Source organism: Lathyrus oleraceus, chromosome 7 (assembly GCF_024323335.1).
Source record: "Lathyrus oleraceus cultivar Zhongwan6 chromosome 7, CAAS_Psat_ZW6_1.0, whole genome shotgun sequence".
NCBI classification, from domain to species: Eukaryota; Viridiplantae; Streptophyta; class Magnoliopsida; order Fabales; family Fabaceae; genus Lathyrus; species Lathyrus oleraceus.
In genome coordinates, this window is record NC_066585.1 from 261,933,950 (window position 1) to 261,947,098 (window position 13,149).

Below are 13,149 nucleotides of genomic sequence, written 5' to 3' on the forward strand. Positions count from 1 at the left end.
ATCATCATAGTCCCTCGAATGTTGCCTTTGTCCCTCGATGACCCTTCGGTGTAGCCTACGGTTAAATGATGATCGTCCCTTCGAATGCTAAGGTATCCTCACAACTGTTGCCTTCAATGACCAATCGATGACCCTACGATGACCCTTTTACATCCAAAGGATAAAACTGCTTACTTCTCAATAGTAAGGACAGTTTTACCCTCATAAGGATAGGAAATGCCCGGAAAGACCTCGGATAGGTATAACTCTTAATTGCTTATCCACAATTTAAAACTACTTTTCACACCTTACACCTTTCAAAACCTTCATTAGAAAATCACCACTTGGCATACATTCGCACTAGAATCATTGCCGAGTTATATTTTTCTAAACGACTTTCAAAACTAAACGAGATAGCAACTTTGTATACATTCATACAAGAATCATTACAAAGTTAAATTCTCCTTTTCAAAACATTTCCTACACATTTCTCAAACACTCTTTCAAACTGGAAAAACATAAATGATTGAGCAATTAAGAGCCCATGGATAACCATGGATACAAAGGGTGCTAACACCTTCCCTTTGTATAATGTACCTCCCGAACCTAAGAATCTAAATTAAGGTCTTTCCTGTTCTTTTCCACCTTTCCTTATGGGATAAAAGAAAAGTCGGTGGCGACTCTTGCTAACCGCGACATTACGATTAAAAACACACAAAAGTCAGTTCACCGTATGACAATCAGTGTCATGATTGGACTGAGGATTGCCAAAAGGCCTTTGATAGTATCAAAGAATATTTTTCTGAGCCTCCGATTCTGTCTCTGCCTGTTGAAGGAAGACCGTTGATTATGTACTTGACCGTGCTTGATGATTCCATGGGTTGTGTCCTGGGTCAGCAAGATGAATCAGGAAATAAAGAGTATGCAATATATTACTTGAGTAAGAAGTTCACTGACTGTGAGTCTCGGTACTCAATGCTTGAGAAGACATGTTGGGCTTTGGCTTGGGCTGCTAAGCGTTTACGCCAGTATATGTTGAATCATACAACTTGGTTGATATCCAAAATGGACCCAATCAAGTATATCTTTAAGAAGCCTGCTTTAACTGGGAGGATCGCCCGTTGGCAAATGTTGTTGTCTGAGTATGATATTGAGTATCGAGCTCAGAAAGCTATTAAAGGTAGTATCTTGGCTGACCACTTGGCGCATCAACCAATTGAAGATTATCAATCTGTGCAGTACGACTTCCCGGATGAGGAGATTCTGTATTTGAAGATGAAAGATTGCGATGAGCCTATGCTCGATGAAGGACCAGAGCCTAGTTCCCGATGGAGTATGGTGTTTGATGGTGCTGTTAATCAGTATGTAAATGGTATTGGGGCAGTGATTATTACTCCTCAAGGGACATATTTTCCTTTTACAGCAAGGTTAACTTTCAAATGCACGAATAATATGGCGGAGTATGAGGCTTGTATTATGGGTTTGGAAGAGTGTATTAATCTTAGGATCAAACATCTTGATATTTATGGAGATTCGGCCCTTGTTGTTAATCAGATCAAGGGTGAATGGGAGACGAATCAGCCTGGCCTCATCCCATACAGAGATTATGCGAGGAGGATTTCAACTTTCTTTACTAAGTTTGACTTCCATCATATTCCTCGAGATGAGAATCGGATGACGGATGCTCTCGCTACGCTTGCTTCAATGATTGCGGTGAAATATTGGAATGAAGTCCCTAATATTATTATGATGTGCTTGGATAGACCAGCTCATGTATTTGCAGTTGAAGAAGTAAAAGATGATAAACCATGGTATTATGATATCAAGTGTTTTCTTCAGAGTCAGACTTACCCATCTGGGGCATCTATTAAAGACAAGAAGACCTTGAGGAGATTATCTGGCAGTTTCTACCTTAATGGTGATGTGCTTTACAAGAGGAATTTTGACATGGTTCTACTCAGATGCGTGGATAGACACGAAGCAGACCTGTTAATGACTGAAGTCCATGAGGGTTCATTTGGTACTCATTCCAGTGGACATGCCATGGCTAAGAAGATGTTGAGAGCAGACTATTATTGGATGACAATGGAGTCTGACTGCTGCAAATATGTGAAGAAATGCCACAAGTGTCAGATCTATGCAGATAAGATTCATATCCCCCCGACACTTCTGAATGTTATTTCCTCACCATGGCCTTTCTCCATACGGGGAATTGATATGATTGGCATGATTGAACCAAAAGCGTCAAACGGTCACCGTTTTATTCTCGTAGCTATTGATTACTTCACCAAGTGGGTTGAAGCGACATCATATGCAAATGTGACCAAGCAGGCGGTTGTGAAGTTTATCAAGAACCAACTCATATGCCGATATGGTGTGCCAGACAAGATCGTTAATGATAATGGATCTAACTTGAACAATAAGATGATGAAAGAACTGTGTAGTGAGTTCAAGATTGCGCATCATAATTCTTCTCCCTATAGACCCAAGATGAATGGGGCGTTTGAAGCTGCTAGCAAGAACATCAAGAAGATTATTCAGAAGATGGTTGTTACATACAAAGATTGGCATGAGATGCTGCCATTTGCTTTACATGGTTATCGTACATCTGTCCGCACTTCAACAGGGGCAACCTATTTCTCTCTTGTGTATGGCATGGAGGTTGTGCTCCCCGTGGAGTTTGAGATCCCATCGATGAGAGTCTTGATGGAAGCCAAGTTGACTGAAGCTGAATAGGTTCAGAGTCGCTATGACTAGTTGAATTTGATTGAAGAGAAGAGACTAACTGCCATGTGTCATGGTCAGTTGTATCAGCAAAGGATGCAAAAAGCCTTTGATAAAAAGGTCAAGCCTCGTGTGTTCCGAGAAGGTGATCTCGTGCTCAAGAAAGTCTTGTCTTTCGCGCCTGATTCCAGGGGAAAGTGGACTCCAAACTATGAAGGTCCATATGTTGTTAAGAGAGCCTTTTCAGACGGTGCTTTGTTGCTTACAACTATGGATGGGGAGGCTTTCACTCGTCCTGTGAATTCAGATGCAGTTAAGAAATACTCCGCCTAAAATAAAAACAGAATAGCTCGCTAAGTTGAAAACCCGAAAGGGCGACTTAGGCAAAAATGAACGTCTCGGTGGATTGAAAACCCGAAAGGGCAGTCCAGGCAAAAGTTAGAGACATAAAAAATGAATATATATCCCGCTAGATTGAGTACCTCACCCTGGGGCAATCTAGGCAAAAATTAGGGATTTGGCAAGTAACTGCATCCTGAAAAGACTTTGCTCTACAACAGTCACCGGTCAAAGATTCTCTTTCAGTCATCATCAACTGAAACTTCAAATACATTGGATTCCGAGTTGGTGGAGAAACGGTAATTATGTTCAATGTAGCCTTTTTTCCATGTATATCACCAATTTCAAATTTGTAAAGATCCATGGAGTCTCGCCATTTGCGGACTACCATTCTATTAAATAAATTTGAGCCTTTATCCAATCCTTTGCACTCTTATTTGTTTCTGTTTAACAGATGTTTGCATATTTTAATTGATAAATATCATTGTTTTAAACAAATAAAGTTTTATAAACTGTTCTAAACAAAATGAACATTCACAATGACTAAGAGGATAAATGAAATGTCCTTAGTGCTTTCCCAAGGATAGTACGATTTCCGAAGGGTAAGACATTTGTTCACATTCTGGCATGTTTATGTCCTCTTCATCAGCTTTCATGTTGTCTCCTCAGCAGGAAAGTTGTCCAGAGCAGTTGGTGAAGGGCTTGTTTCCCTTTTTATCCCCAGCATGTCACGATTCCCTCAGCCAAGGCATGATGTCCTTTGAGGGTTGCCTACAGCTTATCCCCCGCAGGTTTGCCTGACGCGAGTTTGATAATTTGTATTTCCTCCGTGTTTGAAGATTTCTTCTAAGTATTGAGAGACACTGTCTGAAGAGGTGTTGTTTCCTTCCTCAGTGGAGCAAACTGTTTTTTTTCTCCCCTTAGCAGAGTTGTCTCTCCAACAGTTAGAAGGAATTGTTTTTGATGGTATTTGTTTGGGCATTTGCTCCCCACAGAATTTCACATCATTCCTTGATGAGTTCCCCAGTAGAGTTTCTTCTACGACGGATCTTATCGATTTTCATCCACCTGTTCCCGAGAATGGATGAGAAGTCCCTGGCAGTTGGCAGTTGTGACTTTTCCTATCCCCAATGGTGATCGATGTCTTCCCGTATTTAATACATCCTCACCAGAGCTGAGTTCTCCTATAGGCTTTGCCTTTTTTGCTGAGATGTTGCGCCGGATATCCGTTCGTGATTCTTGGACCTGTTTGTGTTGGATATGTCTGTCTGTCAGCATTAATCATACACAAATCATGTATATACATACCTAATCATAGCATTCAGATATTCATGTTGCATCATTTGCCATATATCTTTGCTTGTTATCTCCTGCTATTGGTGAAATGTTCTTCCCCCAAGCAGATGCTCGTGTGTGATCTCTCCATATAAGAGTCAGCCCCATAGGCAGAAAGTGTCTATCTTTCCTCTTTATTCCCCACTGAGTTAAGTCCTCGTGGATGATTATTGTTTCAGTTTCCTTCCCAGTTGTATATCGGGATGGAATTAATTCCCTGAGTTATATCCTCATTGGGTTGAGTCTTGTTTAAATTGTGTCTTTCTAGTTTGTTCCTAGATTGACTCCTTTCTTGTTATCCCCTACAGTTCCCTGTGGTCTAGTCGTTCAATTGCTCAGTAACCAGTAATTGTTCATCCTTTTCCCCATTGGATCTTGTGGCCTTCTACCTAGTAACCCGTAGTTGTAAGTCCTATTTCTGTGGTTTTCTACCCAGTAACCGGTAGATGTAATCCCCTCTTTGTTGGTTATCTTTACCCAGTAGCCGGTATTGATATTCCTTCATTTTGAGTATACCACCCAGTAGCCGGTGATATATCTCTTGTATAATTGCTTTTGTCAGGTAGTTTATCCCTGGCGAGTTCTTTCCTTTACCCTTGTTTGGTAATGATTGTTTCTCCTTCTGATTGGCCATCATTTTATACCCAGTAACCGGTATCCTGATGTCCTTCCTTTTCGGTCGATTTATCCTTTATTAATCTAGTAACCGGTTGTGCATAATCTTCCATACGAGTATGTTATCTACGTTATAACGGTAATAGATAATATATCTCATGCACTCTTCAACCGAAGTCTTTTTCTTCCCTAGTTGAGTAAGATTCGTATTTCCTTGTGGAATCGAATGTCCATCCTGTAAGTCGAGTTTGCTTTTTCAGCCCTCCCTTTGGATGATGAGTGTTTTGGATATGTTCCCAATTCACGCCTGGTTGGTCACCTATTATATGCCCATTAACTGATATCCCTGGTGTTCCTTCCTTCTGCTCCCTATTATGACTTTTTGTCCCCTGTGGAGTCAGGTTTTCCTGAGTTGAGATGTGCCTTTTGGATCCTCCTCATATGTTTTGGATGATTGATATCTCTCACCCTTATACCGGTCTTAGATATTATTTCTCCCTGAGCATGTTGTTCTTTCACCCAGTAACCGGTGTTTTATGACATGTCTCTCTTTGAGTTTATTACCCAGTAACTGGTAATATCTCGTTGTTTCTTCCTCAGCTGGGTCCTTTATGGACATCCCCGTCTGAGTTTGGATTTTGTATCCGATGTATCCTTTGTGGAGAGTTTTGCTGTATTGGCACATTCCTCAATACATGCACCTTTACGTCAGCTCGAGTCTTTCCATCGATTTATTTTCATGGAATCCCTTCGTGTCTCCCAGCAAGTTTTCAAGTCGTGGCTTGCTCACGCATTTTACCCTATTCCCCCCAGAGTCTTTGTCTCCTTAGTGAGTCTGTTACTCCTATTGGATTTTTCAGTTTCTTCTGATTTCTTTTCCATTTTGGCAATTATTCACCATGAAGATTTTATTTTTTGTATGCATACATTTGTATCATGAGGTCTCTTAGGGACCAAAATTCGTTTCTTTGTTATTATTTAAGCCCATTCTACCTCGTCGAGATGAAGATTTTAACCTTCATATCTCCGGCTAGAATGACCTTAAATAGGGGCATCTGTAAGACCCTAATTTTGACCATAAGATCCCTCATGGCATCATATCATTTCTCAGTGCATTGCCTCAAGGATCATAGCATGTTTGGATCCTTAACCCTAGGGGTGGGACTTGTGTGATTGGTTGGAGACCACCAAGCATGTTTGTATTGTATAGTATTGCTTTTCTTATTTTGATCACTAACAAAAAGCACAAAAATATGTCACTAACTCTTTTTGTTTTGAAGCTCTAGTGATCATGTGCTCCCTTTGCTCATAGGAGGCTCCTAAGCTCAGTGAAATGGTTAGATGAAGATGAAAGAAAGCATGACAATGGTCCACAAAGCTCCTAATCATCATATATGCCTCCCAAATACCTCAATTTGTCAATTTGATCAAGATAACTCAAAGGGCTTGAGGATTGTTTCCCAAGGAAACCCTAATTCAGATGTGCCTTGCTCATGAAACAACCTCAACCTATGATCAAACTTAACCAAGGGAAGTTCTTTCGTTCATTATTTTGTGCATATATGAGCCTATGTGAAACTCCTCAGTCATTCATTCATCAAGATTGGAAGTTTGGACTTGGAAAGTTGACCAGTCAAGTCATCTGACTAAACTGAAAATCACTGAGATACAACTTTTAATGTGTTTGTCAAATGAAGATGACCCCAAGAGAAAAAAATGTTCTTAAGAACCATATGAACAACTTTTATGTTCATAAAAAATCCATTTGAAACTTGGAAGGTCATCATTCATTTCAAAACATTATAGGTCACTTTGACTGAAACCCTAATTTTAGGCCAACTTCCCAAGGACCTAACTTCCTTAATTTTCATGATTTTGAGGTGATACCAAATGAATTGGAAAGCTTAATATGTCTAATTCAAATGTTATGTTGGACATAATTTCATAATCCTAAAATAAGTACATGTGATAATACAAAACATTATAGGTCACTTTGGACCTAAGTCATTGAATTTGAAAAATGCCCAACTTCAAGTGCCTATAACATTTTCATGAAAAATACAAATGATGCAAAATTTAAGTCTAAATTGATCATATTGAAAATATCTACAACTTTTATGTTGGAGGTTTTTCCATTTGAAGCTTGCATCATTGAAACAGAAGGGCTTGAAGATGCTTGCTTTTGGTGAAAATTTTCAAAGGTGACTTAAACATGTTTTGTGACCAAACTCTCACAGCCAGTTTTCATTAATTTCCAAATGCCAAATGAATTTTTGCCCAACATGAATTTTGTTCCTTATTTCAAGATCTTTCCAACCATTACTCACATTACTTTTTTTGAATTTCCATGTGTGAGTTTCGAAGAGCTTTCTATTTAGGTTCATTTTTGCATTTCACATTAAAACTTGATGTGCAAGCTTGTGAAGGTCATTATGCACGTCCAATTCATTTCCAGATGGTCTCAGCAAGGATTTGCACCCATCATTGGGCTTACATGCGCCTATACAGGCCCATGCAAGAGGAATTCAAATTCCATGTACACGAGGGAACCATGCTTGCCAATCCATTTCAGCTATAAATAAGTGTGCATTCTCATTCAATTGGTAACCAAGTGGAGATCTGAAGTGTTGCTGAATTGAAATCCAAACCCTCACTAAAGAATTTTCAGTTTTCTCTTTCTCTTTCAAGCTTGAAATTCAACATCATTAGTTGATTTTCAAAGCTCAATTCCTTAACATAGCATCACCATCACACTTCCAGAGCAAAAGTAGATCAAGAGCTTGAAGGATTCGTGCTGTTTGAAGCTTCATTTCAGAGGTAGAACCTCAAACTTTCTTGATTTAGATCTTGCAATACAATGTGAATTCCTCTAGTTTATGCTGTTTTCTGAAGTCCTCTCACTTGAGGCAGGCCAGTGGTGGTCTTAATTTTGCAAATCATGTCATCTCAGTTCATGCACCATAATTTTCAAGCTCACGTTTCTCTCTAAATAGGAATTGTGAGGATGATCCATGGTTACAGTGGTGATGTACATCACCTTAGCTTCATTTTGATGTCCTCCTTTTTCATTTTTATTGCAATTTATTTTCCTGCACGTGGTGGCCGGAACTGTAGATCGCTGGAGAAGATGGTGGTTTCCACCACCATCCCCACGTGGTAGCCTCCCAGCCTTTGGATCGTGTCTCAATGTTTTAATCACGAGCGTCCAATGTGTTTACTTCTTTTAAATCTTTATGTTACACGTTTGACCAGGGATCACCATGTGACCGCGCCTCTGAGCCATGAGATCCATGCCACGTCAATTAATGAATTGATCTGATGGCGCTGGATTTTCCTATTTTTACTATTTTCTTTTAATTTCAGTTAATTCCTTTTATTTTCAAAAATTCATAAATATTTTATTTGAAGTCACAAAAATATGAGACCAATGCCAAAAAATTTCTTGAAAAATCTAGTTTCATATTTTGATTTTTAATTATTTTTGTGACTTCATTTAATATTTTTTGTGAAATATTTGGTTTTTAATAGTTTTAATTCATTTTAAAATACTTTCTGATATTTGAAAAATCCAAAAAACATTTTCCTAACACCTATGAATCATGATAAATCAATGAAAAATAGTCTCATCAATGGTTTATTTGATTTGAGATTTATTTGAGATTTTAATTCATATTGTGTTATTTTTTATTGTTTTCAATTGTTTTAAAATAGTTTCTGATTTCAAAAATTATTGAGATAATTTGTCAAAGTTTGTTTGATCATGTTAGACCTATGAGAATTTAATTGGACTTGTTGAAGTTGATTTGAATTAAGTTTGAGGTTTGACCACATTTTGTTTATTTTATTTTGCATTTATTTTTAATTCAAAAATTACCAAAAAAATATGTTTAACTTGTTGACTTGTAATCTTCATTTCTCTTTTTTTTGGCATTGATTGATGATGACTTGATTCACATTTGATCAATTGAGTTTAATACTTGAATTCTCTTTTCATTCATTTCATCTTCATCACTTTCTTTTTATTTTGGCCAATGAGTTAATGTCTTATGGTTGGTCTTGACAAATGAGAGGTTTAACCTTCTTTGATCCAAACCAAACTCAACTTGATCCAAGATCAAGCGAGTTGTTTTGTGTCCAAGATAGGTTGCTTCTTGGTCAAGAAAAAAACCTAAAGTCCATACAAGGCCTTTCCCCTTTTTGTTTTTGCATGACAAGTTTTTGGAGATTGGCTTACTAGTCATGATCTCTAACTTGTGTTTATTTGCCTATAGTTTTATTGACCGGCCTCAGATAGGTGTGACTACTACATTAGTCCACTTACGATTGCTTAACATAGCGCTATATTATCTTATGACAAACTAACATAACCATACTAATTACTAACTTTAATTTGAGCATTTAATTTCTTGCCCTTTACTTTAATGCACTTTATTTCTTGCTCATTCATTCATATTGCTTTTCATTTTGCTCACTTGAGCACATATTTTATGTTTATGCCATTTTCCTTTTGCTCATTTGAGCTCATTATTGTATATAAATATATTGTTGTCTTGTGATTGTTTTGTCTTTGTTCTGTGTGAACCCAATGCAAAAAGGAGAAAGGACTTAGAATTAGGACATACCTATGCTTAAAGGAGTTCAAAAGCAACTAGGCCTCGTGCCTTTAGAATGCTAAACTTGTTGAAGAGCAACTATGCCTCATGCCTTTAGAATGCTAAATCTCAAAGCTGACTTTAAAGGACTTCCTTTTCCAAACTTATCCTTTGTTCATTCCCCTTATTTTGTTGTGAACTTTTTTGATGTTTGCTCTTGTGTGATAGGGATTCCATCTTGAGATAGTAAGGGGGACCATTGTCATGAGTAGCCAAGTTAAGAGAGACAAGCCAAATGAAGATCCCAGGAGCTTGAATTCAAATTATTAATTGCTTGTTTGTGTGCTAAGTACAAAGGAAATGAGCATCTTGAGTCATCTCTATGACTCCAAGAAAAGGAACTTCAAGGGTTTTATCTTTTCTCTCTTATCTTTGTATGCTTTAGGATTAGCCCTTCTCTTCTTCTCCTCACTCTAACCAAGCCAAAATCTTTTCTTTCAAACTTTGACATTGTTTCAAATTAGAAACCTAGGCCTTATGCCTTTGAATTTTCAAAATCTTTTCATCAATACTCATTATGAATGAATCTTAATCCAACTTTGACTTCATTTTGTAAATAAATCTAACTTGTAAATATAACTCACTTCAAGTTGTTTTTGTGGTTCCAATGGCCACCCTTATTAAAACCTTTTCAAAAACATTAGTCATAGGTTTGAGTTATCATAGTGGTTGATGTAAATCTCACCTCATCCTTAGTGATTGGATTATAAGTCTTCCATACTTATTATAGGGTTAACCCCTCAGTAGTATGTTGAAGCCTTCCTCACATGGTGGATTGTTGGTTTAGGCTGAGTTTTCTCCCTTTGATAACAAAAGACTTTAAGGCTTTTGATCAAATCAATTCACCAATCTTTGTGATTTTTACCCCAAACTACGAGGTTTTGATCCTACCTTTGTGATGGTACGTAGGCAATGGGTTCATCCATTCAAACAACAAAATTTGTAAATATAATTTATTCTCTTCTCATCCCCCCAATCTTTTGCACATATTTTCACAAATACCAACCTACAACACATGTTTGCAAAAAGAGGTTCCCTTAGAGTACTAAGGATGTTTTGGGTGCGTAAAACCTTCCCATTTCATAACCAACCCCCTTACCTAGATCTCTGACATTTTTATTAGTTTTTGATTTGATAAAACTTCTTACTTGGCTTTTGTTCACTTTTTTAGCCTTTCCTTTGGACAAATAAAAGTGCGGTGGCGACTCAAATTGTATGTTTACTTTTGGTTTAGTCAATAAACCTAAAGGTAACGAAAACCCCGCTACAGATCCTATTAAAACCACTGATGTTAAACCTGATGTTGTTGCATCTGCTAAAGGTTTTGTTGTTCAAAGAGTAGTGGGTATTGTTGAATCAAATAAAAAAATAGGCTCTGAAAAACCAAGATCTGACTCTGGTACTGTAAGTCTAGATAACCTTAGATCTGATAAGGCCCTGGGTCAATCTAGTATGAACGTTGCTTATAAAAACATTGTTGATAAAATTATTTTTGTGTTAATCTCTCAAATTTTGGGTAATGAACCTAAGTTTGATGTCGTGATGGATGTCACTACATCCTTGGCCCAAACTGATCATCCTATCGAGACCCCACTTGAAAAGTCTTATGGAAAGTATGATAGTGAGTCTGTTTCAATTAAGTCCTCTGAAAAATCTATAAAGAAAGATGATTATGATAGTATGTCTGTTGATACATCTGAAAAAGAAGAAAATGATGGTGTGAAGAAGGACCAATCTACAAACTTTGTAAATGTAGATGATCTGGACTCCGATGATGAGCCCATTGGTAGGAGATTGGCTCCAGAGATAACTAAGAGGTTAAAGAGTAGAAAATGGAAATTTGTTGAGTCTACAAGCAAGTCTCCCAAGGCTCCCAAGAAAAGTACAAGTGTTAATCCTTCTAATGGGTAGATCAAGGTTGTAACTCTTGCCACCAAGAAAAGATCTTTGAAGAGGAAGGAAGTCCCATCTAGTTCTAGTGATTCTGACTTTGATGTCGAACAGAATGTTCAAGACATCATGCCTCTAAAGAAAGTTGGGGAAAAGGTCCCTGCTAATGTGCCTGAAGTTCCCATTGCCAACATCTCTTTTCACTCTATTTAGAATGTTGATAAATGAAAGTTTGTGTACCAATGGAGGTTGGATTTGGAAAGGGAACTTGGCAAGGATTACTTTGAGTGCAAAGAAGTGATGGATCTGATTAAAGAAGTTGGGTTGATGAAAAGTGTGGCTGGTTTTGGCAAGTGTTATGAGATGCTTGTAAAAGAGCTCATTGTGAATATTTCTAAGGATTGTAATAACAAGAGGAGTAAGGAGTTTAGAAAAGTGTATGTGAGAGGAAAATGTGTGGAATTTTCTCCAGAATTCATTAACAGGTTCATCGGCAGAAGTGAAGAGGAACAAGCTAAAGTGGAGGTGTCTGATAATGTCATTTGCAGGGAAATCACTAAAAAATAGGTAAAGGAATGGCCAAGAAAATGGAAGTTGTCAGTTGGTTCCTTGAGTGTGAAGTATGAAGTACTTCATACAACTGGAGATGCTAATTGGGTTCTAACAAATCATACTTCCAACATTGCTACATGGTTGGGTAAGTTCATTTACACTGTAGGGACCAAGACCAAGTTTGACTTTGGATCCTATGTTTTTTACCAAAGCATGAAGCATACTACCTATTTTGCTATAAAGATGCCTATAGCATTTCCCTCCTTAATCTGTGGTGTGGTTTTGAGTCAGCACCTTAGTATTTTGATCAGTTCAGATGTTGCCTGCAAGAGAGAATCTCCTATTTCTTTGCATTATAGGCTATTTACAGGGAAACATGTCCTAGACATTGTCATGACATCTGGTAAGAAATGTACCAGCTCAACTGCTAGGAAATTAATCACTGTTGAATTAAAGCACACATGCAAGAATTTAGATGAAACCATCAAATCTTGTACTGGAAAAAAAGGAAGGCTTGAGATCTTGATAAATGCTTTGTCTGAAGAAGATGTTGAGGGAAACCTAGACGGTGATAAGGAGGAGTATAATGAGGTTGAAGAAGATGTTGATGCAAGTGGTGATGATGTTGAAGACATAACTAGTAGTAATGATGACTGATGTGTTCCATTCTCTGTGTTTTATTATGTTTCTACTTCATTTATGGGCTATGCCCTGACAAATTTGTGCATCATGTGTGCCTTTTTGGTTTGTAATTTGATATTTTTCTGCTTCTAATGAATGTTTTTCCTGTTTTTGTCAATTTTTGGCTAAAAAGGGGGAATAGAGGTATGGCTATTTTTGCTCTCTTTTTTCTATACCTTATATTATGCCTTTTGCCCCTTGAGGGGGAGTACTAATGGATGGGGAGTAGTTCTTACTTCTGTTATTCTATTTAGGAGGAGCATATGTGTTTTCTCTTATAGCTTAGTGATGACATGCTTACTTAGTAATAGTTCATGTATGTTGTTTGATTGATGTGAAGTCAAACTTGATGTCTTGACATCCTATCTGGGATAAAAAAATT

General features: G+C 37.6%; 1 protein-coding gene across 1 annotated transcript in view; it reads left to right on the forward strand.

The window, feature by feature from the left end:
• LOC127103331 (uncharacterized) overlaps positions 1-12,743 on the forward strand; it is a 31,645-nt gene extending 18,902 nt beyond the window's left edge. Inside the window, exons 2-4 of the mRNA XM_051040596.1 lie at positions 10,894-11,551; positions 11,783-12,059; positions 12,102-12,743. Of these exons, the coding sequence (XP_050896553.1) occupies positions 10,894-11,551; positions 11,783-12,059; positions 12,102-12,743 (1,577 nt within the window). The remainder of the gene's footprint in view (positions 1-10,893; positions 11,552-11,782; positions 12,060-12,101) is intronic.
• The last annotated feature ends 406 nt before the right edge of the window (positions 12,744-13,149 follow it).